This window comes from Monodon monoceros, unplaced genomic scaffold, assembly GCF_005190385.1.
Source record: "Monodon monoceros isolate NGI ecotype Baffin Bay Population unplaced genomic scaffold, NGI_Narwhal_1 Super_Scaffold_1, whole genome shotgun sequence".
NCBI lineage: Eukaryota > Metazoa > Chordata > Mammalia > Artiodactyla > Monodontidae > Monodon > Monodon monoceros.
This window is the reverse complement of record NW_021703765.1, coordinates 36,590,037-36,617,092: the sequence shown is the minus strand read 5'-3', so window position 1 is coordinate 36,617,092 and position 27,056 is coordinate 36,590,037. Positions and strand designations below refer to the sequence as shown.

Here is a 27,056-nt window from a genome sequence, read left to right as displayed (position 1 = left end):
TTTAGGTTTCTGCTTCTTTCATGATAACTTATGGTCGGAGTAGGAAGACAAGAAGTGACTGAATAATAGTAGAAAGAAGAAAACACAAAAAACACAAAAACAAAAAAAAAGTATTTTTACAATTTTTTATTATGACAGTTTCCAAGTATATAGAAAAGTTGACAGAATAGTGCAATGAACCACCATATACCTGCTACCTAGATTCCACAGTTGTTGACATTTTGCTCTGTTTGCTTTGCCTCCTCATATATATGTATATATATATATATATATATATATATACAAATCTATATACATTTTTATGTTTAATTTATATTATAAGTTTATATAAGTAAATAAATTTATTTACTTACATATATAAAATTTATTTTGCTTATTTTTTTTACTACTTTAAAGAGGCAGGTGTCATATGTCACCCCTAAGTACTTCACATTCATAAGAATCTTTATAAGCCACATTATGATACCTAAGACAATAAGCAGTAGTTCTATAATATCAACTGGTATTGAGTCCCTATTCCAATTCCCCTAGTTGTCCCAAGAATGACTTTTATAGCTGTTCCTCTTCCTGAGCCAGGATTCAGTCTGATTCATGGCTTACATTTGGTTGTGTCTTTGCTCTCTTAATCTAAAATAGGCCTACCCACTTTTTTCCCCCATGACTTTACTTTTTGAAGAGTTCAGGTCAAGTGCTTTGCAAAATCTCCCACATTATGGATTTGTCTGATTGTTTCCTTTATTTCTTTTAATTCCTGTGCAGTGGGAGTTAGATTTACAGATTTGGTTTGATTCAGGTAAAACATTCTTGGCAAGAATATTTCTTAGGTGATGTTGCCTGCTTCAGACATTAAGAGGTACATAATGTCTGTTTTTTTCACTATTAGTAATCCTACATTAATTTACTTTGTTTAGGTGATGACTACCAGATTTTACCATTTAAAGGTACATTTTCTGTCATGAAGAACCTAGGGGTAAGACAGGAATAAAGACGCAGACCTACTGGAGAACGGACTTGAGGATATGGGGAGGGGGAAGGGTGAGCTGTGACAGGGGGAGAGAGAGGCATGGACATATACACACTAACAAACGTAAGGTAGATAGCTAGTGGGAAGCAGCCGCATGGCACGGGGATATCTGCTCGGTGCTTTGTGATAGCCTGGAGGGGTGGGATAGGGAGGGTGGGAGGGAGGGAGATGCAAGAGGGAAGACATATGGGAACATATGTATATGTATAGCTGATTCACTTTGTTATAAAGCAGAAACTAACACACCATTGTAAAGCAATTATACCCCAATAAAGATGTTAAAAAAAAAAAGGTACATTTTCTTCTTTGCTATAAATAACTAATCTTGACACCTTATGAATATCTTATTTATTAACCTTTTACGTACTGGTTTTAATATCAATTAATGATCCTCGCCTGAATTAGTTATTACATTGGGGATTGCAAAGTGGTGATTTTTAAAATTTGACCATTCCTCCTAAATAATTAGCATTTTTCTATAAAGAAGAACTTCAATTTTTTCCACTTTCACTCTTCCCTTCTTTTGAAGTATCACTATGAACTGGTAGATTTTTATTTATTTAATTTGCTATTAATTAGAGTCATTCCTTTTGATGCTCAGATTGTCCCAAATTTGGCTGAGTCCCCTTCAGGGTTGCTGCTATTCCTTTTGATAAGCCCTCATCTATTCGTCTTTAAACACTTTCTTACATTAAAATAACAAGAATTTCAAGCTCATTTTGTACTTTCCCTACCCCAGAATGGGAATCAGCCATTTTTCTGAGGAGTCGGTTCCCAAAATGGAGTTGTTTTAAAAAAAATTGATTATTCTCCCTTTTCTCCTCTCATGGAGACCTTTCTTCATTTCATTCTGTATTAGATCAGGATTTACGTAGTAAACTACCAGATTCAAGTATCCTAAATACCTGAGGCAAGGGTGAGGTGGGGTGATGGGAGTGGGCTCTGCTCCGCCAGAGGAATTCTTCCAGTTTAAGACAATCACTTGGGCAGCATACTACTAGTATATTCTGTCTTCTGGTCCTTCTACTTCCACCCCTGATTTTTCTCACACAGTTTTTATTCTTTCACCTCCCTATTCATTCTGCTTCAATCTTTAGTTTTATTTTTCTATATAATGCATTTTGGAGTTAAGGCTTTAAGCTTTGCAAAATGACCATTTCCAACATCCATTTCAGCTAATTAATTTGATATGTTTAGGTTTTGATGTGATGTTGCTCAATATTAATTTATATTTATTTATGTTATCTTACGAAGCTTGCTTTCTTTGATGAGGCTGTGATGACTGCAGTTTCTCTCAGTTCTTGATGGACGTTGGGCAGACCAGCAGTATGCTAGGTTCACATCATGGTTGGTGCACACCTTCCCTTAGGTTCAGTTTCCTTCATCTGTTGCATTCTTTTCTGTCAGTTGGCCAGACTTGAGTTAAATATGTCTTCTTTCTCACTGTACGCCCTCCCCAAATCAGTTAAGAAGGCATTTTACTTACATTTTCCTAACATAAATCTCTCTCTCCAGATGGAGGGTTGAAGTCTCATTGTGCTAAGGAGGAAGGAAAATCACTGTTTTGCATGTACATATATTTTGGATTTTACAGGAAAGGGGAGGGCATTTCAAAATCTGGTGAATCAATACAGATATAAAAAATTGATAAAGATAGGACTGCTTGTTTTTATATTCTGCCACAGAGCATGTGTTTAAATGAATTTGCCTATAATTTGTCTTCAAATGCTGACATTTAACTCTTAGACTGTATAATTGTGCTGGCTTTTTCGAGACAAATTCATATTCTGTGCCAGGCTAATATGTTCACCTATTACAGACATTATTGCCTATGGTAACAGCTAGAATAAAAAATTCTTTTTATATACATCATAGCTGGCAGAGGCTCTTGGGACTGCCACAAATCATTCCTGTCTTTTTGAACTTGCTGAGGAAAAGCATGGAGATGTAAAACCAACCTGGTCTGATATAGATTGGCTTTGAAAACATATTAGCTTATCTAGACCACTGTTCATTGTATTGTTGTGGTTGTTTTTAAGATGCTGAGTATTAAACACGCTCTTCTACTTAATGCATTGTTTAGCTTAGTAACCTATCCTTTCATTATGAACCAGCTCCTCTTCTACAAGCCATCTCTGGTTTTTGTTAAAGGTTAACAATGAGAATAATGAAGCAATTGGTTATTTATTCAGTCAGGATTGGCAAAAGTTATTAGAATAGGAATCTGCCCAGAAGCAATGATATGGTTATGAAAATGTTAAGAAGAACACTGAAGCCAGTCACCATTTTTGACATTTAAGAAATACTATTCCCACCCTTAATCATGATGACCTGTTATAAAAGTATTTATACAGAATAATCTTATTGGACAGTAATTTTTATACAACAGCGTATATAATTAGGTGTTAGGGAGATTCAGAAATGATCTGAGAGAAGAATGAGCCTTGGGAAGAAATGACCACAGTGAGAAATAAGGAACAGAGAACTCTCCCTTGGATAGAACTCCCTGTCTTCCAGACACCTGATCTGTGCAGTTTAGTATCTTCTTCCTGAGCACTTTGCAAGTTTGAGGAGCTGTGGCAGAGGGTACCCCAAGTTAGGTTGCTATGTTCTTCATACTAGACTGTAAAACATGTAGGGAGGTATATGGGCAGAAAATTTCCTGATGATGCTTTTATTAATGAAATATTGACTAAATTGACATTATGCAAAACCAAACAAATAGGACAAAAATCTAATCATAATCCTGTTATGTTTAATATAGGTAGAACCTCCTATGTAAATTAGGCAGTAATTACTTTGACCAGAACAGTATCATCACTTCCACCCTGAATTTTTTAGTAACAGCTTTATTGAGATACAATTCACATACAATAAAAATCACCCTTTGGAAGTATAGAATTCAGTGGTTTTGAGTATATTCCTAAAGGTGTGCAAAGACAGCCTTCTACTTCCAGATCATGTTCATTGCCTCCCCCATAAAACGCATACCCATCAGCAAGTGCTCCCTATGTCCCTTCTCCATCTTTTGGCAACCACTAATATACTTTCTATCTATATGGATTTGCCTATTCTGGACATTTCTTTTTTTTTCCCCATTTAGCTTTTCTCACATAATGGTTACTTCAGAAAATTGGAGAAGAGGACAGAAAGTGAACATGGATGAATGTAACTTACTTGTGATCTGGTATACTTAGAACTAAGTATTCTTTTCCCTGGCTCATTGGAAGAGGTATTTTAAACAACAACATACATAGAATTTGTAGCCTTTTGTGTCTGGCTTCTTTAGCATATAATATATTCAAGTTTTACTCATATAGTAGAATGTAGGGATACTTTGTTTCTTTTTATGGCTGAATAATATTCCATTTTATAGGTATACCACATTTTGTTTATCCATTTGTCACTTGATAGACATTTGGATTGTTTTCACTTTTTCACTGTTATGGATATTGTTGCTCTGAATATGCATGTATAAGTTTTTAATGTGAACCTATATTTTCAATTCTCTTGGGGAAGTGGAGTAGAATTGTGGGTCATATGGTAACTCTTGTGTCTAACTTTTTGAGGCACTGCTAAATTATTTTCCAAAGCAGCAGCATTTTACATTCCCATCAGCTATGTGGGAGGGTTCTAATTTCACCATATTCTTGCCAGTGCTTGTTATTGTCAGTCTTTTTGATTATAGCCATCCTAGTACATGCAAAGTGGTATCTCACTGTGATTTTGATTTGCATTTCCTAGTAGCTAATGGCTAACAATGTAAAGCATCTTTTCTTGTGCTGCTTGGCCATTTGTATATTTTCTTTTGGGAAATGTCTATTCAAGTCCTTTGCCCATTTTTAATTAGGTAATAGTTTTTATTGTTGAGTCATATAACATCTTTACATATCTATGGATACCAGACCTTATCATTTGTATGATTTGCAAATATTTTCTCTCATTCTGGAGGTTGTCTTCTCAATTTCTTAATAGTGTCCTTTGAAGCACAAAGTTTTAAAATTTGAAATCCAATTTATTTATTTGTTCTTCATTGCTGTGCTTTTAGGTGACCATTGCCTAATCCAAGGTCACAAAGATTTGCTTTTATAAAGTTTATAGTTTTAGCTATAAATTTAGGTCAGTGATCCATTTTCAGGTAGTTTTATACATGGTGTGAGATGGGGGTCCACCTTCATTCTTGTGCATATATTTGTTTTCATCAAATTTAAAGACTTGAGAAAGAAAAATTTTAATAGGATAAACATTGTTACTCCCTGTGAATTATTGTTTCATGATTTTGAGGGGGGTACATATGCTGTGTTCATCTGAAGACTATAGCTTACCTGCACTCTCACCAAGTATGGTTACATTTCTGTCTCTATTTTGTTTGCTGAAACCTGAAAAACAATACCGATATATGCAGTTTAAATCCATTTATTAGCTTTTTCCCTTAATTTGCAATCTCACCTCTTCAGCTACAGTATAAAGAATGCCAAGAACTTCTAAGCCTCTATCAGAAATATCTATCAGAACAGCAGGAGAAGCTTACTGTGTCTCTCTCAGAACTTGGTGCTGCTAAAATTCAGGAACAACAGGTAAGCATCTTTTTTCTTACCTTTTCTTGTCTTTAATGGATCAGCAAGATGTCAGAAGAGTTATCTGCCTTTTACTTTGTCTCACTGTATACAACATTGTCTTTAGACCTACAGTTACAGAATGTGATTGAGTTGGCTTCATTTACTTCCCTGTTTCCCTTTCCTCTTCTGTTCCTGGGGCCCAGAGGTCAGGAATGATTACTTGAAGCAGGCTCTGGGTCAGGAGGGAAGCTCCTGGTTGTATGAAAGCACAGCAGGAGTGATAAAGAAAACCCACTGCTCTTGTTACTTAATGAAGATCAGGTGGGCTCTTTTTTTTTTTTTTACTCATAAGCCTCTTCTAACTCATGTTTAGAGTTTTAGAGTAATGAAAGTCTCTTGGCAAATTGTAAAAGCTTTAACTGGAGAAAACTGGAACATTTAGCATGATTTTGTGTTTGTATATATGTATTAATCACATAAGTATATATGAGTGTTTGCATATTAACATTTATATACATATCATCAAATAGTATATATTATATAATTAAAGTTCAGAACCCTGCCAGTTGTGACGTGAAACAAGTTCTGAAGACTTACTTCTTGCCCTCTAGCAAGTGACATTGGTTGTCTTTTTCATATCCAAATGAATTTAAATGGATGAGGATAGCTTTTGTATTAAAACGTGGTAGGAAAAACTATATAGAGTGTCAGAGTCATTCATATTATTATTAAAACATGGATAATGTACTAACTAAAGGGTTATCCTCTCCCTTTGAATAGTAGCAGGTCTTGAATGGTTTTCTGTAAACCTTCTAAAGAGCACTGTTCTGTTCAACCTAGAGACACCTGTCTCAGATGGGTTAAGAGTTTCGGCTAAGAAAATCCATTTTTAAACCTCAAGTTTGGACATATGGAAAAGTAAAAAGAAAAGAAAGAATAATAATTTTGCTGGAATGTGGCATAGCTTAGACTTTTAACGTACCCTCCCTTTTTTTTTGAAGTCACAATATTTATAAGAAAGAACCACAGTATGAATGGTTTATTTGTATTCTAACTGGAAATATTTTCTTTTGTTCTGTTTTCTGAAAACCTATGCTATAAAATGAGGCAGAGGAAGGTGGAAGCTAATCTTTTTATCTGGATTTGTGTTGCCACTTTGAAAAAGGGCAGTTTTTAAGGTGGCACTTTCCTAATGCTCTCATGGTCGGGCTAGAGAAGATTATAACATGAAGATCAGATTTCTGACTTTCGTCTTTACATTTCCACTCCCTCTGTCTCTATCACAGATGTTAAAGGGCACAAAAACGTTGGCCAAGGGTAGTGGAGGAGAGGCTGAGGGACGTTTCAATTGCCAGTAGTTAAGGATATAGACTGAGAGTCAAGAAATAGTCATTAGGGAGTTTAAAGACATCTAGATAAGGAGGCCTAGCCCTTTTTCTATCTACTGCTGAAATGAGGGGAAAATAAAACTTTCTAAAGGGTAGTGTTTTATGTTTAAAAGAGTGATTCTTGGAGGTTTCCCTAGAGACCAATCATAGTTAACACTGCCTCTCTTAACCTCAACCTTGAGGAGCAAAACTAAAAAAATTACAAATACTAGGAAGAAACTGTTGGTCACAGGTATGGAGAAAGTATACTCTCAAAAGGAGATACTTTGGGGGGCTTCCCTGGTGGCACAGTGGTTGAGAGTCCGCCTGCCGATGCAGGGCACACGGGTTCATGCCCTGGTCCGGGAAGATGCCACATGCCGCGGAGCGGCTGGGCCTGTGAGCCATGGCCGCTGAGCCTGCGCGTCCGGAGCCTGTGCTCCGCAACAGGAGAGGCCACATCAGTGAGAGGCCCGCCTACCACAAAAAAAAAAAAAAAAAAGGAGATACTTTTGAATTTTCATTTTGACTTAATCATGAGAAAATTTTAAAACCATGTTTTCAGGAAGTGCCCGGTGTTCAGACTTTAGATTAAAATGAAATTGAGAGCACTTGTAGACTCTGCTATTTGAACCTAGAGAGGGAAAATAAGTTTCTTTTTGAATACCAAGTGGAGATTGTCACCCGTTTCCTTTGTTATCTGATTTGTTCTTTGTGACAGGCTTCTCTTAGCTAAGCAAAGGTAAGCACCTTCTCACTCATCCTCATGGGAATTGGGTGAATTTGGTGGGCAAATCTACTTCCTGTCAGGAAGGGCATCATTGTGAACACTCTGAATGAGGATGTGGTAAAGTTAGAGGTCCTCTTTATGTGCTCACAAATAGACTACTCGTCTGTATCATAGCACTGTGCTAGTTCTTCTGTAATCATTGTTTATTCATCCCTCTCTCTCACCAAGCTTTTTTAAAAACAGCATCCTGTTGGTTTCTTTATACTCAGAACCTAACATAGGTTGGCCTAATAAAGTTTTAATTTTTATTTAACAAAATTTAATATGGTAAATACTGTGTGCTCCAGGTACTGTTCTAAGCTCTTAACACACATTAAATCGTTTAGTCCCTCAGTAGCCCAATGAAGTTATTATCCCCATTTTACAGAGGAGGAATCCCAGGCAGAACAAGAGACTTGCCTTGTCATCCAGGTAGCAAGTTAGGAAATCAAGATATGAACCTAAACAGTCCGACTCCATATTTTCTTGAAGAGAGAAAGACAAGAAAATTTTGAGATAGCTAAAAAATATTGAAAATTTGCTTTACAAGCCCTTGTTTCTATGACCAACCCTCTTTTGGATCTTAATCTGAAATCCAGTTTTTTGAATGCCAGAGCACAAATACACTAGAGATGGTGGGAAACTATTTGATTTTCCTGTGAGTAGCCAAAATGTCAGGTAAACATAAAATTTTATTTGTTCTCAAAATAAGGTTTTTTCATAGGCAGAACACTCTATGACATAAATCACAGCAAGATCCTTTTTGACCCACCTCCTAGAGAAATGGAAATAAAAACAAAAATAAACAATGGGACCTAATGAAACTTCAAAGCTGTTGCACAGCAAAGGAAACCATAAACAAGACCAAAAGACAACCCTCAGAATGGGAGAAAATATTTGCAAATGAAGCAACTGACAAAGGATTAATCTCCAAAATTCACAAGCAGCTCATGCAACTCAATATCCAAAAAACAACCCAGTCCAAAAATGGGCAGAGACCTAAACAGACATTTCTCCAAAGATATACAGATTGCCATCAAACACATGAAAGAATGCTCAATGTAACTAATCATTAGAGAAATGCAAATCAAAACTACAGTGAGATATCATCTCACACCAGTCTGAATGGCCATCATCAAAAAATCTACAAACAATAAATGCTGGAGAGGGCGTGGAGAAAAGGGAACCCTCTTGCACTGTTGGTGGGAATGTGAATTGGCACAGCCACTATGGAGAACAGTCTGGAGGTTCCTTAAAAAACTAAAAATAGAACTACCATACGACCCAGCAATCCCACTACTGGGCATATACCCTGAGAAAACCAGAATTCAAAAAGAGTCATGTACCAAAATGTTCATTGCAGCTCTATTTACAATAGCCAGGACATGGAAGCAACCTAAGTGTCCATCAACAGATGAATGGATAAAGAAGATGTGGCACATATATACAATGGAATATTACTCAGCCATGAAAAGAAATGAAATTGAGTTATTTGTAGTGAGGTGGATGGACCTAGAGTCTGTCATACATAGTGAAGTAAGTCAGAAAGAGAAAAGGAAATACCGTATGCTAACACATATATATGGAATCTAAGGGGAAAAAAAAGTCATGAAGAACCTAGGGGCAAGACGGGAATAAAGACAGACCTACTAGTGAATGGACTTGAGGATATGGGGAGGGGGGAGGGTAAGCTGTGACAAAGTGAGAAAGAGGCATGGACATATATACACTACCAAACGTAAGGTAGATAGCTAGTGGGAAGCAGCCGCTTAGCATAGGGAGATCAGCTCGGTGCTTTGCGACCACCTAGAGGGGTGGGATAGTGAGGGTGGGAGGGAGGGAGACACAAGAGGGAAGAGATATGGGAACATATGTATGTGTATAACTGATTCACTTTGTTATAAAGCAGAAATTAACACACCATTGTAAAGCAATTATACTCCAATAAAGATGTTTAATAAATAAATAAATAGATAAATAGATAAAAAGCAAAAAAAATAAGGTTTTTTTAAACTCACCTTCAGATTTTGTGATAGAGATGCAGCAGTTCATTTTTCATGAGGCATTCATTTGACTTTAAGAGACTTCTTTTGTTTCTTCTTTGTGTTGGTTGCCATGTGGCTCAACTTGCTCATTATAGGTTTTGTTTATAATTTTATTAAATTTGCAGTTCTTCAGAAGAATGTGCTAGCTTATGGTTTTCTTTTTACTTCTGCCATTTGGTTGAAAAGAAGTTGCTCCATTTACAGAGCGAATTTTTTCCTTGCTTTTCCCCCCATCCTCTTTCTTGCTTTGCCTCAAAGATGAATGCATTCTCCATTCGTCTTGTAATTTGTTCAGCATTACAAGTTCTTCATTGTGGAATCTAGAAAGATTTTTCACTTGTTCTATTTAGACTGAGATACCTCACTGATGTGTGTCTGTTACTCCATTTCCTTATCTTAAGAAACAATACTTACCCACAGTATAACCTTGTTCTTGGACATGGGAGGATCTAGTAACCATAGTTTTAACCAGAGTACATTTTAGAATATAGCTCTCCTTGTCACAGTTGAGTGTTACTATTTTGTGTGTGTGTGAATATGAACTTAAATAATGTCACCTTAAACTCTGATGCTTATAACTTCTATTTTAATCTTATTTGATAGGCTGTATCATTTCAGGAGAGGTATGGTATTTCCACAGTATTCTTTATATTAAGAGAAAGCCTAGGCAGCACTTTGAGTAGCTTTTCCCACTGCAGTTTGAAAATGTCTCTATGCAAGATTGCCTTAATGTTTTTCTTAACTCTTCCATTTTTTTGCCAAGTAGATATAAAAAGGTAGATTTGGATTCATCTTGAGATTTCCCCCTTTTCTATAAAATGGATAAAATCATCATTACTTTTCAGCCATGGGCAATGGATATTAATGAATCCATGCTGTTCTGATCTAGTAAAAGGCCTCTTATAGAAACTTTTCCATTTTTCCTATGATTACTTGTTCTGTCTTTATTTAGGTCTAGGTCATGGACTGGACAGAATCTGAACTATAATACGTAAATCATTGCTGAGTGCATGTTTAATTGTTTCTGGGTGGTTTCCATTACTATTGCTCTATAGTTTGTTAAAAGAGTTTTTGTAGTGCTTAAGGCCACAGTGTCTTGGGACTATTTCCTATTCTGTGATTATTTTCATGTATTCTTTTGGTTAAACATTTCTTAACTGCTTCATATAGGCATGTGCTAATAGAGAGCTCCTTACCATTTTAATTCTGTCTAACCTACTTACGCATTTTAATGTGTATTTACTGTGTAATATTCATTTTAATTCTATCTATACTAAGCTATCTTTGAGTCTGTTATAAGAAGCCCAGATTTGCTTGGCAGTCCAGAAGTGTCACCACACTTCTAACTGACAAAGAAGCCAAATCAAAAGTGTTATGCCCTTTGGATATCTGTTATATGTCTGACTCAAATGTACTACTAAACTCCTTGCGGAATAAAAGATTTGTACATAGAACAAAGATATGATTAACAGCTGACTTCTCATCAGAAACAGTGGAGGAAAGAGGCAGTGGGATGGCATATTCAAAGAGCTGAAGGAAAAAAAAACTGGCAATCAAATAAAACTATCCTTCAAAAATGAAAGTGACATAAAGACATTCCTAAATAAATAAAGACTGAGGGAATTCATTGCTAGCTTATCTGCCTTACAATAAATACTAATAGAAGTCTGCTCAGATGAAAGAAAATGGCGTAAGCCAGCAACTCAAATTCACATAAAGAAATAGAGCACTGGTAAAAGTAATTACATATCTCTCTTTTCTTAAATAGAAAACTTAAAAGACACCTGAATAAAACAATAATTATAAAACTGTATTGTTGAGCTTATAAGATATACAGACGTTGGATGTGTGTGTGTGTATGTGTACTTGCACAAAGGGAGGAGGACAGAAGGCAGAACTGTTGGAGAAAATTTTCTCTATATTACTGGAATAAGACTGTCTTTATTCATTGACAGCATGGTCCTATATGTAGAAAATCTTAAGAAATCCACAAACACACGCACACACAAAAACATGATAGAACTAATAAATAAGTTCAGCAAGTTGCAGGATACAAGATCAGTATGCAAGTCAATGTTATTTCTATTTACTTCCAATGAACAATTCAAAAATGGATGTATTTAATAAAAGCAGTGCAATAAAAACACTGAAAATAACAAAACATTGCTGAGAGAAATAAAGATCTAAGATATTATTCCATGTTCATGGGTTGCAAGACTCAATGTAATTAAAATGGCAGTTTTCCCCAAATTAGTCTATAGGTTTGTTGCAATCTCCATCAGATTTCCAGCAAATTTTGATAATTTCATTTTTACAGAAATTGATAAGATGATCCTAAAGTTTATATGGAAATGCAGAGTAATACTAATAGCCAAAAAATTTGAGAAAGAACAGTAAAGTATAAGATCACTCTTTCTAATTTTAATGTTTACTCTAAAGGTACAGTATAGTAGATAGAATTTTAACCTTACTTGCATGACTTTTGACCCCTGCCAGAATGGTTTTACTCCCATAGTATGTTATGTTATATAATAAAAAGGAGATAATATTTAGATGGGCCTAACCTAATTACATGATAAAAGCAGAGAGTTTTCCCCAGCTGGGAGCAAAAGAGAAAGAGAGATTTAAAGCATAAGAATGGTATTCAGCATACCATTGCAGGCTTTGAAGATGGAAGGGGTTAGGAGCTGAGAGCTGTCTCTGACCAGTAGCAAGAAAAGAGTGATTTAAGTCTTGCCACCACAAGGAACTATATTCTGTCACCAGCCTGAGCTTGGAAGCAGGTTCTTCCTCAGATATTTCCAATTAGAACCTGGCCTAGCTGATAGCTTGATTTCAGTCTTGTGAGAAACTAAGCAGAGAACCTAGCCAAGCCTGCCTGAACTTCTGACCTACAGAACTGTGAGGTAATAAATTTGTGTTATTGTAAATGGCTATGTTTGTGGTAATTTGTTATACAGAAATAGAAAACTAATACATACAGTTTCCAAGAATATAGTACTGCCATAATGATGGACATTTAGACCAGTGGAACAGAATTGTGAATTCAGAAATAAACTCTAGCAATTATGGTCAACTGATCTTCAACAAAGGTGCTAACGCAATTCAATGCGGAAAAAATAATCTTTTCAACAAGCATTGATAGGACAATTGGACACATGCAGAAAAGATAAATTTAGACCCTTTGCACCATGCACAAAAATTAACTTCAACATTATTCCAACATTGAAGACACCCTTTTTGAAGCCTAACTTCATATATTGATTTTTCTCAGTACCAGTTTTTGTTCTTCTTTAGGTACAGTGTTTTTTATGCATATTACAGTGACCACCTGAACTTGAACATTGATCACAGTATTTCATTTAGTCTTATGTAATTAATAGTAACCAGAAGTACTGCCTTTAATTAAGAAGAATACAGTATTACTTTATTATGTACCTGTTCCAAACATAGGTCTCAGGTCTCTTTACCCTCTCAGAGAGTGGTTCTCAAAGGCTGGTGGTCTCTGGACCAGTAGTATCAGCATCACCTGGAACTTGTGAGAAAGGAAAAAAAGAGGAGGGGGCGGTACGTGACACTTGAAAACTGGCCTAGCACTCACTGTGGGCCATGTTATTCCCCTACTGAACAGAAACAATCCTGTGGGCCATGTTATTCCCCTACTGAACAGAAACAATCTCACAGAACACTAACCCCATGCAAGGTTACTCTGAGACCATGATAAAATAAGACAAAACAAGGCCACTTCATAATTATATCTAAATACAGACAAAACCAAGGTCACTGTGCAGCCCACAAGTTACCATACATCCCCTCTCTTGGCCAAAATGAGTGACTGCTACTTCTCTACCAATTATAGCTTATCCTCTTGTGAGTCTCCCCTCCCTAAAGATAAAACTTATTGAGATATCCACTCATAGAATCATCCCTGTTTTCTGACAGCATCCAATCTAGAGCAAACTCCCACCTGCTTCCCTCAAATTACTCAATCAAAGCCCAAATCCTATATAGTAGGAACTTCCTAACACATCCATGTTTCCCCAAGGTGTGTGTTTCCCCTCGCTGCAGCAAATAATAAATCCAACTTATTTAACTACAAAAAAAAAAAAAAAGAATAGAGTATTACTTTTATGGTACATGAAATCCTTAATAAGAAAAAAAAGACCAGTGAATGATCTGGTATTCAAGTAACTACAAATTTCAAGAGATCCTAGAATAGTGCCTGAAGCTTTTGCTTTTTGGAGCCGTAATATTAAGACCATTTCCAAATGTCTGGGTATCCTGCTAATAAATTCAGTATGCTTGTAGGATCGATTGCCAGATCACTTGAACAGCTGTACCCTTAAGTCAATAAACAATCCTAGTCAATAAAATATATACTTTTAATAGCCAAGGAAATGCTACTCTTCACAGATGGGTGAACCTAATAAATCTGGTATTATATCAGTTATGTTGCAAAGATTCTCAGTTTAATAGGAATTAATATTAAAAGTGTTTGTAGGATTCATTTTGACATAGATTTATTTAAAATGTGGTCCAGTGGTATGAATCATAATGATAATGAGGGTCTTGGGTGCAGGCAAGGTTCTGTTGTATGCATATAGCATACTGTGTCGTATGAATTTTGACTCCTAAGATGATTGTGCATATTGAATTTCTATGTCACTGTGAACTGTGAGGATTGGGCTAAACAAACAGTTAGAAAGGCAGTTCTGCGTCTCCACCACCAATCAAATATATTCTTTTTTTTTTTTAATTTATTTATTTATTATTATTATTTTGCAGTATGCGGGCCTCTCACTGTTGTGGCCTCTCCCTTTGCGGAGCACAGGCTCCGGACACGCAGGCTCAGCGGCCATGGCTCACGGGCCCAGCCGCTCCACGGCATGTGGGATCTTCCCGGACCGGGGCATGAACCTGCGTCCCCTGCATCGGCAGGCGGACTCTCAACCACTGCCCCACCAGGGAAGCCCCAATCAAATATATTCTTAAGCCCAGTGCATAGAATTTTGGCTTGTCTGCTACTGTAATGTCCTTTACCCAGAAAGTAAACTTAAAATGTGACAATTTAAACAATTTATTGTAAGAAAATAGTTAAGGCTGTCTCTCCGAGAGAGAGAGAGAGAGAGACTGACCAAAGAAGGTAATGCTTTATCAAAATGCAGAAGAATTAGCTGAAATGTAAATGAGGATAACTCTAATAAAGAACATGAGAATAACTCTAATAGGGAACATGAGAAGCATGAATACTGAGTCACATTTACTGGCTCTGACTCATTGTATATTATCTGGTCTGGAAAGAGTAAGCTATATTACTGTAGGAGATCACAACCCAAAGTGTAGGGTAAAGACAAAGCTATGCAGACAGTAAAATGATCCGTAGTTGCCTGCAGTCAGGGAGAGGAAATGAGGGATGAATAGCTAGAACATTTGTCAAAATACATAGAACTGTATAACACAAGACACAAAGAGTGAACCCTAATTAAACTATGGATTTTATGGACTAATAATAACGCATCAATACTGGTTAGTCAATTGTAACAAATGCACTACGCTAATGGAAGATGTTAAAAATCAGGGAAACCATGAGGGGGAGAGAGGGAGTATATGGGAACTATCTGCTCAATTTTTAAATCTAAAACTGCTCTTAAAAAGTCTATTAATTTTGGGGCTTCCCTGGTGGCGCAGCGGTTGAGAGTCCGCCTGCTGATGCAGGGGACATGGGTTCGTGCCCCAGTCCGGGAAGATCCCACATGCCGCGGAGCAGCTGGGCCCATGAGCCTGCGCGTCCGGAGCCTGTGCTCCGCAACGGGAGAGGCCCCAACAGTGAGAGGCCCGCGTACCGGAAAAAAAAAAAAAAAAAAAAGTCTATTAATTTTAAAAATACAATGAAAATAAAGTACAGGGTTTGAGTTACTATAAAGTTGTTTGCTACCAAAATTTGTTTTATATTCTAAGCAAACTATATTCTTCCAGCTGTTGGTTGGAATGCCACAAGTTAATTAACTAGAAAGTGAGTAGAACTAACCATCTAATATCTGTATTTTAGGCAATTTAGTTTTACTTATTTAATGTCATTTTTTCAATGTTTATTTATTTTCTTATTAGTCATCCATTTTATACACATCAGTGTATACATGTCAATCCCAATCTCCCAATTCAGCACACCCCCACCGCCACGCCCCGCCGCTTTCCCCCCTTGCTGTCCATACGTTTGTTCTCTACATCTGTGGCTCAATTTCTGCTCTTCAATCCGGTTCATCTATACCATTTTCTAGGTTCCACATATATGCGTTAATATACAATATTTGTTTTTCTCTTTCTGACTTACTTCACTCTGTACGATAGTCTCTAGATACATCCATGTCTCTACAAATGACCCAATTTCATTCCTTTTTATGGCTGAGTAACATTCCATTGTATATATGTACCGTATCTTCTTTATCCATTCATCTGTCGATGGGCATTTAGTTTGCTTTCATGACCTGGCTATTGTAAATAGTGCTGCAGTGAACATTGGGGTGCATGTGTCTTTTTGAATTATGGTTTTCTCTGGGTATATGCCCAGTAGTGGGATTGCTGGGTCATATGGTAATTCTATTTTTAGTGTTTTAAGGAACCTCCATACTTTTCTCCATAGTGGCTGTATCAATTTACATTCCCACCAACAGTGCAAGAGGGTTCCCTTTTCTCCACACCTTCTCCAGCACTTGTTGTTTGTAGATTTTCTGACGATGCCCATTCTGACTGGGGTGAGGTGATACCTCATTGTAGTTTTGATTTGCATTTCCCTAATAATTAGTGATGTTGAGCGGTTTTTCATGTGCTTCTTGGCCATCTGTATGTATTCTATGGAGAAATGTCTATTTAGGTCTTCTGCCCATTTTTTTTTCTTTCTGCTGTACGCGGGCCTCTCACTGTTGTGGCCTCTCCCGTTGCGGAGCACAGGCTCCAGACGCGCAGGCTCAGCAGCCATGGCTCACGGGCCCAGCTGCTCTGTGGCATGTGGGATCTTCCCGGACTGGGGAACGAACCCGTGTCCCCTGCATCGGCAGGCAGACTCTCAACCACTGCGTTCTGCCCATTTTTTGATTGAGTTGTTTGTTTTATTAATATTGAGCTGCATGAGCTGTTTATATATTTTGGAGATTAATCCTTTGTCCGATGATTCATTTGCAAATATTTTCTTCCATTCTGAGGGTTGTCTTTTCATCCTTAGAGTTTCCTTTGCTGTGCAAAACCTTTTAAGTTTCATTAGGTCCCATCTGTTTATTTTTGTTTTTATTTCCATTGCTGTTAGAGATGGATCAAAAAATATCTTGCTGTGATTTATGTCAAAGAGTGTTTTTCCTATGTCTTCCTCTAAGAGTTTTATAGTGTCCGGTCTTACATTTAGGTCTCTAATCCATTTTCAGTTTATCTTTGTGTATGGTGTTAGGGAGTGTTCTAATTACATTCTTTTACATGTAGTTGTCCTGTTTTCCCAGAATCACTTATTGAAGAGACTGTTTTTTCTCCATTGTATATCCTTGCCTCCTTTGTCATAGATTAGTTGACCGTATGTGCATGGGTTTATCTCTGGGCTTTCTATCCTGTTCCATTGATCTATATTTCTGTTTCTGTGCCAGTACCATATTGTCTTGATTACTGTAGCTTTGTAGTATACTCTGAGGTCGGGGAGTATGATTCTTCCAGCTCCATTTTTTTCCCTCAAGACTGCTTTGGCTATTTGGGGTCTTCTGAGTCTCCATACAAGTTTTAAGATATTTTGTTCTAGTTCTGTAAAAAATGCCATTGGTAATTTGAGAGGGATTGCATTGAATCTGTAGATTGCTTTGGGTAGTATAGTCATTGTCACAGTATTGATTCTTCCAATCCAAGAACATGGTATATCTCTCCACCTGTTGTTATCATCTTTAATTTCTTTCATCAGTGTCTTATAGTTTTCTGCATAGAGGTCTTGTGTTTCCCTAGGTAGGTTTATTCCTAGGTATTTTATTCTTTTTGTTGCAGTGGTACATGAGAGTGTTCCCTTAATTTATCTTTCAGATTTTTCATCATTAGTGTATAGGATTGCAAAAGATTTCTGTGCGTTAATTTTGTATCCTGCAACTTTACCAAATTCATTGATTAGCTCTAGTAGTTTTCTGGTGGCACCTTTAGGATTCTCTATATATAGTATCATGTCATCTGCAAACAGTGACGGTTTTACTTCTTCTTTTCCAAATTGTAATCCTTTTATTTCTTTTTCTTCTCTGATTGCTGTGGCTAGGACTTCCAAAACTATGTTGAATAATAGTGGTGAGAGTGGACATCCTTGTCTTGTTCCTGATCTTAGAGGAAATGCTTTCAGTTTTTCAGCATTGAGAATGATGTTTGCTGTGGGTTTGTCATATATGGCCTTTATTATGTTGAGGTAAGTTCCCTCTGTGCCCACTCACTAGAGGGTTTTTATCATAAATGGGTGTTGAATTTTGTCAAAAGCTTTTTCTGCATCTATTGAGATGATCATATGGTTTTTATTCTTCAGTTTGTTAATATGGTGTATCACATTGATTGATTTGCATTTATTGAAGAATCCTTGCATCTCTGGGATAAATCCCACTTGGTCATGGTGTATGATCCTTCTAATGTGTTGTTGGATTCTGTTTGCAAGTAGTTTGTTGAGGATTTTTGCATCTGTATTCATCAGTGATATTGGTCTGTAGTTTTCTTTTTTTGTACTGTCTTTGTCTTGTTTTGGTATCAGGGTGATGGTGGCCTCATAGAATAAGTTTGGGAGTGTTCCTTCCTCCACAATTTTTTGGAAGAGTTTGAGAATGATGGGTGTTAGCTCTTCTCTAAATGTTTGATAGAGTTCACCTGTGAAGTCATCTGGTCCTGGACTTGTTTGTTGGAAGATCTTTAATCACAGTTTCAGTCACTACTTGCGTTTGGTCTGTTCATATATTCTATTTCTTCCTTGTTCAGTCTTGGAAGGTTATACCTTTCTAAGAATTTGTCCATTTCTTCCAGGTTGTCCATTTTATTGGCACAGAGTTGCTGGTAGTACTCTCTTAGGATGCTTTGTATTTCTGTAGTACCTGTTGTAGGTTCTCCTTTTTCATTTCTAATTTTATTGGAGTCCTCTCCCACTTTTTCTTGATGAGTCTGGCTCATGGTTATCAATTTTGTTTATCTTCTCAAGGAACCAGCTTTTAGTTTTATTGATCTTTGCTATTGTTTCCTTTATTTCTATTTGACTTATTTCTGCTCTGATCTTTATGATTTCTTTCCTTCAGCTCACTTTGGGTTTTGTTTGTTCTTTCTCTTGTTCCTTTAGGCGTAACGTTAGATTGTTTATTTGAGATTTTTCTTCTGTCTTGAGGTAGGCTTATGTAACTATAAACTTCCCTCTTAGAACTGCTTTTGCTGCATCCCATAGGTTTTGGATCATCGTGTTTTCATTGTCATGTGTCTCTAGGTATATTTTGATTTCCTCTTTGATTTCTTCAGTGATCTCTTGCTTATTTAGTAACGTATTGTTTAGCCTCCGTGTGTTTGTGTTTTTTACATTATTTTCCCTGTAATTGATTTCTAATCTCATAGCATTGTGGTCAGAAAAGATGCTTGATATGATTTCAATTTTCTTAAATTTACTGAAGCTTCATTTGTGACCCAAGATGTGATCTATCCTGGAGAATGTTCCATTCGCACTTGAGAAGAAAGTGTAATCTGCTGGGTTTAGATGGCATGTCCTATAAATATCAATTAAATCTATCTGGTCTGTTGTGTCATTTTAAGCTTGTGTTTCCTTATTAATTTTCTGTTTGGATGATCTGTCCATTGGTGTAAGTGAGGTGTTAAAGTCCCCCACTATTATTGTGTTACTCTCGATTTCATCTTTAGCTGTTAGCAGTTGCCTTATGTATTGAGGTGCTCCTATATTGGGTGCATATATATTTATAATTGTTATATCTTCATCTTGGATTGATCATTACATAGTATCCTTCCTTGTCTCTTGTAACATTCTTTATTTTAAAGTCTATTTTATCTGATACGAGTATTGCTACTCCAGCTTTCTTTTGATTTTCATTTCCATGGAATATCTTTTTCCGTCCCCTGACTTTCCGCCTGTATGTGTCCCTAGGTCTGAAGTGGGTCTCTTGTAGACAGCATATTTATGGGTCTTGTTTTTGCGTCCATTTAGAAAGCCTGTGTCTTTTGGTTGGAGCATTTAATCTGTTCACGTTTAAGGTAATAATCGATATGTATGTTCCTATTACCATTTTCTTAATTTTGGGGGGTTTGTTTTTGTAGGTCCTTTTCTTCTCTTGTGTTTCCCACTTAGAAAAGTTCCTTTAGCATTTGTTGTAGAGCTGGTTTGGTGGTGCTGAATTCTTTTGGCTTTTGCTTGTCTGTAAAGCTTTTGATTTCTCCATCGAATCTGAATGAGATCCTTGTGGGGTAGAGTAATTTGGTTGTAAGTTCTTCCCTTTCATCACTTTAAATATTTCATGCCACTCCCTTCTGGCTTGTAGACTTTCTCATGATAAATAAGCTGTTAACCTTATGGGAGTTCCCTTGTATGTTATTTGTCATTTTTCCCTTGCTGCTTTCAATAATTTTTCTTTGTCTTTAATTGTTGCCAGTTTGATTACTATGTTTCTCCTTGCGTTTATCCTGTATGGGACTCTCTGCGCTTCCTGGGCTTTGGTGGCTATTTCCTTTCCTATGTTAGGGAAGTTTTCGACTATCATCTCTTCAAATATTTTCTCGGGTCCTTTCTCTCTCTCTTCTCCTTCTGGGACCCCTATAATGCGAATGTTGTTGCATTTAATGTTGTCCCAGAGGTCTCTTAGTCTGTCTTCATTTCCTTTCATTCTTTTCTCTTTATTCTGTTCCACGGCAGTGAATTCCACCATTCTTTCTTCCAGGTCACTTATCCGTTCTTCTGTCTCAGTTATTCTGCTATTGATTCCTTCTAGTGTATTTTTCATTTCAGTTATTGTATTGTTCCTCTCTGTTCGTTTGTTCTTTAATTCTTCTAGATCTTTGTTAAACATTTCTTGCATCTTCTCAATCTTTGCCTCCATTGCTTTTCCGAGGTCCTGGATCATCTTTACTATCATTATTCTGCATTCTTTTTTTGGAAGGTTGCCTATCTCCATTTCATTTAGTTGTTTTTCTGGGGTTTTATCTTGTTCCTTCATCTGGTACATAGCTCTCTGCCTTTTCATCTTGTCTACCTTTCTGTGAATGTGGTTTTTGTTCCACAGGCTGCAGGATTGTAGTTCTTTCTTCTGTTGTCTGCCCTCTGGCGGACTCTGGGAGGGCTCACACCAAGGAGTACTTCCCAGAACTTCTGCTGCCAGTGTCCTTGTCCCTGGGTAAGCCACAGCTGCCCCCCACTTCTGCAGACCCTCCAACACTAGCAGGTAGGTCTGGTTCAGTCTCCTATGTGGTCACTGCTCCTTTCCCTGGGTCCCAACACGCACACTACTTTTTGTGTATCCTCCAAGAGTGGAGTCTCTGTTTCCCCAAGTCCTGCCAAAGTCCTGCAATCAAATCCTGCTAGACTTCAAAGTCTGATTCTCTAGGAATTCCTCCTCCCGTTGCGAGGCCCCCAGGTGGGAAGCCTGACGTGTGGCTCAGAACCTTCACTCCGTGGGTGGACTTCTGTGGTATAAGTGTTCTCCAGTTTGTGCGTCACCCACCCGGCAGTTATGGGATTTGATTTTATTGTGATGGCGCCCCTCCTACCATCTCATTGCAGCTGCTCGTTTGTCTTTACATGTGGGGTATCTGTTTTGGTGAGTTCCAGTGTCTTCCTGTCGTTGATTGTTCAGCAGTTAGTTTTGATTCTGGTGTTCTCAAAAGAGGGAATGAGAGCATGTCCTTCTACTCTGCCATCTTCAATAAGTCGTTTAATTAATGTCATAAGACTCTGAGATATCTCCACTTTAAAGATGGTGTATTAGTTTTCTATTCTCTGTTACAAATTACTACAAAAGTAGCAGCTTAAAACACACCTAACACACAGTTTCTGTGGGTCAGAAATCCAGTCAAGTCTTGTCTAGTTCCTGTGCTTTGGGGTCTTCCACAGGCTACAACAAAGGTGTTAACAGCCTTGGGGAGGATCCACTTCCACGCTTACATGTAGTTGGAAAGAATCAGTTCCTTGTGGGCTTTTGCACTGCAGGCCTCAGTTCCTACCTGGCTCTTTGCTGGAGGCCAACCTTAGTTCCTTGTCATATAGACCTCTCCAGTGTGGCTGTTTATTTCATCAAAACAGGTGAGTCAAGAAGTCACTAGAGTCTACTAGCAAGCTAGAAGTTGCTGTTTTGTATAACCTAATTGTGGGAATGACATTTCATCACCTTTGCTGTATTTGAAGCAAGTCACAGGTCCTGCCTACATGCCGGGGCAGATGTTCACACACAAGGGCACCAGTACCAGGAGACAGGCTGTGATCATTGGGGCCGTCTGAGAAGCTGCCTGCCTGCCACAGGAGGCAAAGTTAAGTAAATTGTATGCCTTAGTGGTATTTGAATATTTGGAAAATAGTTCTTAGGACATATTTCTCTAGTTAGATTCTACTTTGTTTTATGGAATTTTACATCTTTATTTCCTGTTTTCTAAATACTTGATTTCTCTGATATCTGAATACGGTTGACCCTTGAACAATGTGGGGATTGGATTTTTTTATTATTATTATTCTTTAATTAGCAACCTTGGGGGAAGAAAGTTACATCAGGACTTAAAGGCAAAGGCAGAGACCCCAAACCAGCCAATTTTTCCTTGTTAGGCTGGAACAGAGTTTAAACCAGGGCAGACCCACTCTAGCTCTGGCCATAGCCTACTCTCTATATCCTGGTCCCAAGTTTGTTTGGTTAGAAACAGTGCTAAACCCACACACAGTTGAAAATCTGCATGTAACTTTTGACTCCCCCTGAACTTAACTGCTAATAATAGCCCACTGTTGACCCTTACTGATACCATAAATAGTTGAATAGCACATATTTTGTATATTTATTATATACCCTATTTTTATAACAAAGTAAGCTATAAAAAAGAAAATATTATTTAAAAAAATCATAAGAGAAAATACATTTACAGTACTGTACTGTATTTATCAATACCATAAGTTTACATCATCTGTTTACAAGATGAATTGGCTGTCTCTCAGTACTTATATAAGCATTGTCTTATATGATACAAAACCCTGTAGATGTTATACATATAACACTAGCACTGGAATCAAAATGAAAAGATAATGTGAAAAAGAAATTCATCTTTATTTACAGGTATAACGACTTATCCATTGGTAATGAAGAAGCAACAATACAATTGTTTATGGTAGCCTAGTATAATCGATAACGATTGCTTCAAGGTAGCCTAGCCTATACACTAATGAATGAATCATTGTCAAATCAAATTTTTATGGCATACAGTATTATAGTCATATTCATAATATAGTATTGGAAACATTGTTACTTTTTTAAAAAAAACACTTACCCATGATGATAGACTGATACACAGTTACTCGAAGTATGAGAGAGGCATACTGTATGGCAATGTAATTCTTTGAAAGCAAAGTTATAAGACAGTAAGAAAACTAAAACATTATTAATTTTATATTAAATATCACTCACCTTATGCCTACGTAAGGAAAGGCTATCCACTTCAATACAAGTCTTGCACACGATGTTCTATATCATGAAAACTTAGGTGATTATGATGGTGACACAAAAAGGTCTCACACAGTTCTTACTGTACATTTATTTGATTTTCACATGAACACACACACATATCCAACAGATTAGTTTATTAACTCAGATGATTATTTACTGTTCATTGAGTGGAAGTGGATCATCATAAATGTCTTCATCCTTGTCTTCATGTTGAGTAGGCTGAGGAGGAGGAGGGAGAGGAGGGGTTGGTCTTGCTGTCTCAGGTGGCAGAAGTGGAAGAGATGGAGGAGGTAGAAGGGGAGGCAGGCACACTCAGTGTAACTTTATGGAAATACATCCTAATTTCTGTCTGACTTTTTTGCTTTTTCATTTCTCTAAAAATGTTTCTATACGGTACTAATCCTTCTTCTGCTGTTCGCATTAGTTTCAGTGCCTGTATCACAGAGTGGTCCATGTCATAAAATAACTTAAAAGCAGTCTTGAATAATTTGAACCCTTCTGCCAGACTGTCTAATGCAATTTGTTTTCTGGCACTGTTTCTTCTATGTCTTCTTCCTCATCATCTGGCACTGGTTCAGAAGCACTCATCTTCATCCAATTGTCTTCTGTTAATTCCTCTGGTGTGGTGTCTGTTATCTCTTGAATTTTTCCAAGATCTTTGTCTTAAAACCCTTCACCCCCCCCACCTTTTTTCCCCCCATATCCACAATCTCTTTCATGATTTCCTTGATTGGCTCTGTTATAAAACCATCCTTTGGGGCTTCCCTGGTGGTGCAGTGGTTGAGAGTCTGCCTGCCGATTCAGGGGACACGGGTTCGTGCCCCAGTCCGGGAAGATCCCACATGCCACGGAGCAGCTGGGCCCGTGAGCCATGGCCACTGAGCCTGTGCATCCGGAGCCAGTGCTCCGCAACGGGAGAGGCTCGCGTACCGCAAAAAAAAAAAAAAAAATCCTTTGCTGTCATTAAATTCTCCAGCTTTAGACCTTTTATCTTCCTTTTGCTTTATGTTGTCATATAATGACTTCACTTTTTTAAAAAATCATGTTAGAGTCTATTTTTATGCCTTTCTTATAACAATCCTGCACCCACAGAAACGCTGCATTTTCAGTATGAGATAAAAAGATATTTCGCAAAAGTGTTAGGTTTTTGTGTCTGCTGGAGTAGCTGTAGCAACAGCTTCACGAATTTCCTTTTCTTTTTTTTACAGTGGTCCTTATGCTGGATTCCTTTATCTTGAAATGGTGAGCAGCCACAGCTGCAGACCTCAATCTACAGTACATATTAAGCAATTCTACTTTTTCTGGTAGTGTCATGACTTTTCTCTGCCTCTGGGGACCACTTCCAGTATCGTTAGTGGCACTTTGTATGGGTCCCATGGTTTTATTCAAGGTTTATGGTATTGCACTAAACACGATGAAAAATACACAAGAACCACAAGAGATCACTTTTTTACTGAGTTACACAGTTTACTGGAGAGGCAAGCTATTCATGCAGAGATGATAAGTGTCACATGATGTTTTAAGCGGATACTCATACTTGCAACACAAGCTCATCACAGTAGCATCAGGAGGTGGCTGAGAAGTCATTACAGTACTACAGCATGTACAGTTCATTTATGCAGTTATGATTTAAAACTAAACCTTTATGGTTGTTTACATTTCCCTCAACTGTGAGTGGTGCCATGTACAGTATGTTTGTGTAAATTTTGATAAATTTTCACATTTTGTGATAGATTTATGTATATTACATGGTAGTAAATGATAAAATAGACTAACGTCTACATATGTTTTATGCATTCATGACATGCCTTTTCCTTAATTTTTTTTTATATTTCTAGGCTATGTGGTTCCTCTGTGAGTTTTTTCAAATTGTCACAAATCTCAAAAAATTTTTCCAATATATTTATTGAAAAAATCCACATAGAAGTGGACTCGCGCAGTTCAAATCCATGTTCAGAGGTCAACTGTATGGGAATTTTATGTTGAAGATGTTGTCATGGTAGCTGACCAGTCTGCAGAATGAATTATTCTTACTAGGTTTTAAATATTTCACTTTGCTGCATGTTTTACCAGTTATTTATCATCTCCTTTTTATTATTTATTTGGACACTTATACAAATTATTATAGACCAGTTGCTACCAGTGTGAGAGAAGGGATAAACCTCTGTAAACTCCAATGAAAGTCATGCGTACCTACTCCAGATCTTCGAATCAGGCTAAATTTAATAATAATAAATAATTATTTGGTGACATACTACAAGTATCATAATAGCTGAAAACCAAATCAACATTTTAGACATGAATTTACTATTGTCTTAATATTAATTGTTTCAAATCAAATTGATAATTGGTACTGGGTGCACAGTTTTATATATACTTGCATATTCCACAAATATTTTTTCAAACCATAAAATCTATTGAAAAATGCAGTCTAGACATTGATACCTGGTTATTGACTTGAAGAAATATGTTTTATACTAGTAGTTTATAGATTCAAAATGAAATCTGAAAGGTGTTTAAACTGATAATATGATACTAATAATATTAAACTTTGTATGTTCTCTACATTAGGTATGATTGGGATACAGTGGTTAAAATGTGTAGGACAAATTTAGATTCATGATCATTCTTTTTGGAGTCAAGAATGTTTGTCCTTATATTTGACTATTTATTTGACATTGATTCTCAACCCTAGATCACAGAAAGCTAGTTATGTTGTTCATTTATTTCAAATGAGCTTTGGCTCTAAGACTGCGCCATCTGTCATAGAGCATCATGGGATAGGAAAGGGAATCTAGTACTCAACAGATTGCCTCAATGATTCTACTTATATGAGGTTTCTAAAATAGTGAAATTCTTAGAAACAAAAAGTAGAATGGTGGATGACAGAGGCTGGGGAAGGGGGAAAAGGGGAGTTACTTTTCAATGAATATACAGTTTTACTTTTGCAGGATGAAAAATTTAGAGTTCTGTTATGCAGCAATGTATATGGTTAACACTACTGTACTGCAGACCAGAAATGGTTAAGATGGTAACTTTTATGTTTGTGGTTTTGACCACAATTAAAAATAAATAGATAGATTGTCTCAGCCAAAGTATGAATGAATATTTACTCATGCAACAGAAAGGCTTGATGTGGAACCAGTTCTGTTGTGGTATATAAGCAGCCACATTAGTAGTACTTGATTTTGCAGAGTTAACATCAGCATGCTGAGATAAGAAATCAGAGCGTGAGATCTAGCCCACTCTTCAATATTATATTGACATCGCCTGGTATCCATCTGGACTCTTTCAAAGCTAAGCTGTTGATCCAAGAGCCTCTCTAAGCTGGAAGAAGTCCTAAATACTCTTACCCCCATTTTGTATGGGAATATTGAAATTCATATATCAGGCATTACTGACAAAGCGATTTGACAGGCACCGTGCAGGTAAACACAAAAATGTAATATTTGACTGTGCTTCTGTTTATGGAGTCAAACCTTCTTATAACTTATCTTCCTTCAAGTGCCTGTTAGCTAAATTAAATTTCAAATAATTTTGCCACCTGATTTTTATTGTCTTCATTATTCAATGAACATTAAATTATTTCTTCCCTTAATTATTAACTGTTTTTGAACCT

At 37.0% G+C, this 27,056-nt stretch overlaps 1 protein-coding gene across 3 annotated transcripts in view; it reads left to right on the top strand.

Moving 5' to 3' along the window:
- Positions 1 to 27,056, top strand: part of KIAA1328 (KIAA1328 ortholog) — a 368,530-nt gene that overhangs the window by 127,218 nt on the left and 214,256 nt on the right. For all 3 annotated transcript variants that reach the window (XM_029224084.1, XM_029224098.1, XM_029224091.1), the window contains one exon: positions 5,474 to 5,601. In XM_029224084.1, the coding sequence (XP_029079917.1) occupies positions 5,474 to 5,601 (128 nt within the window). The remainder of the gene's footprint in view (positions 1 to 5,473; positions 5,602 to 27,056) is intronic.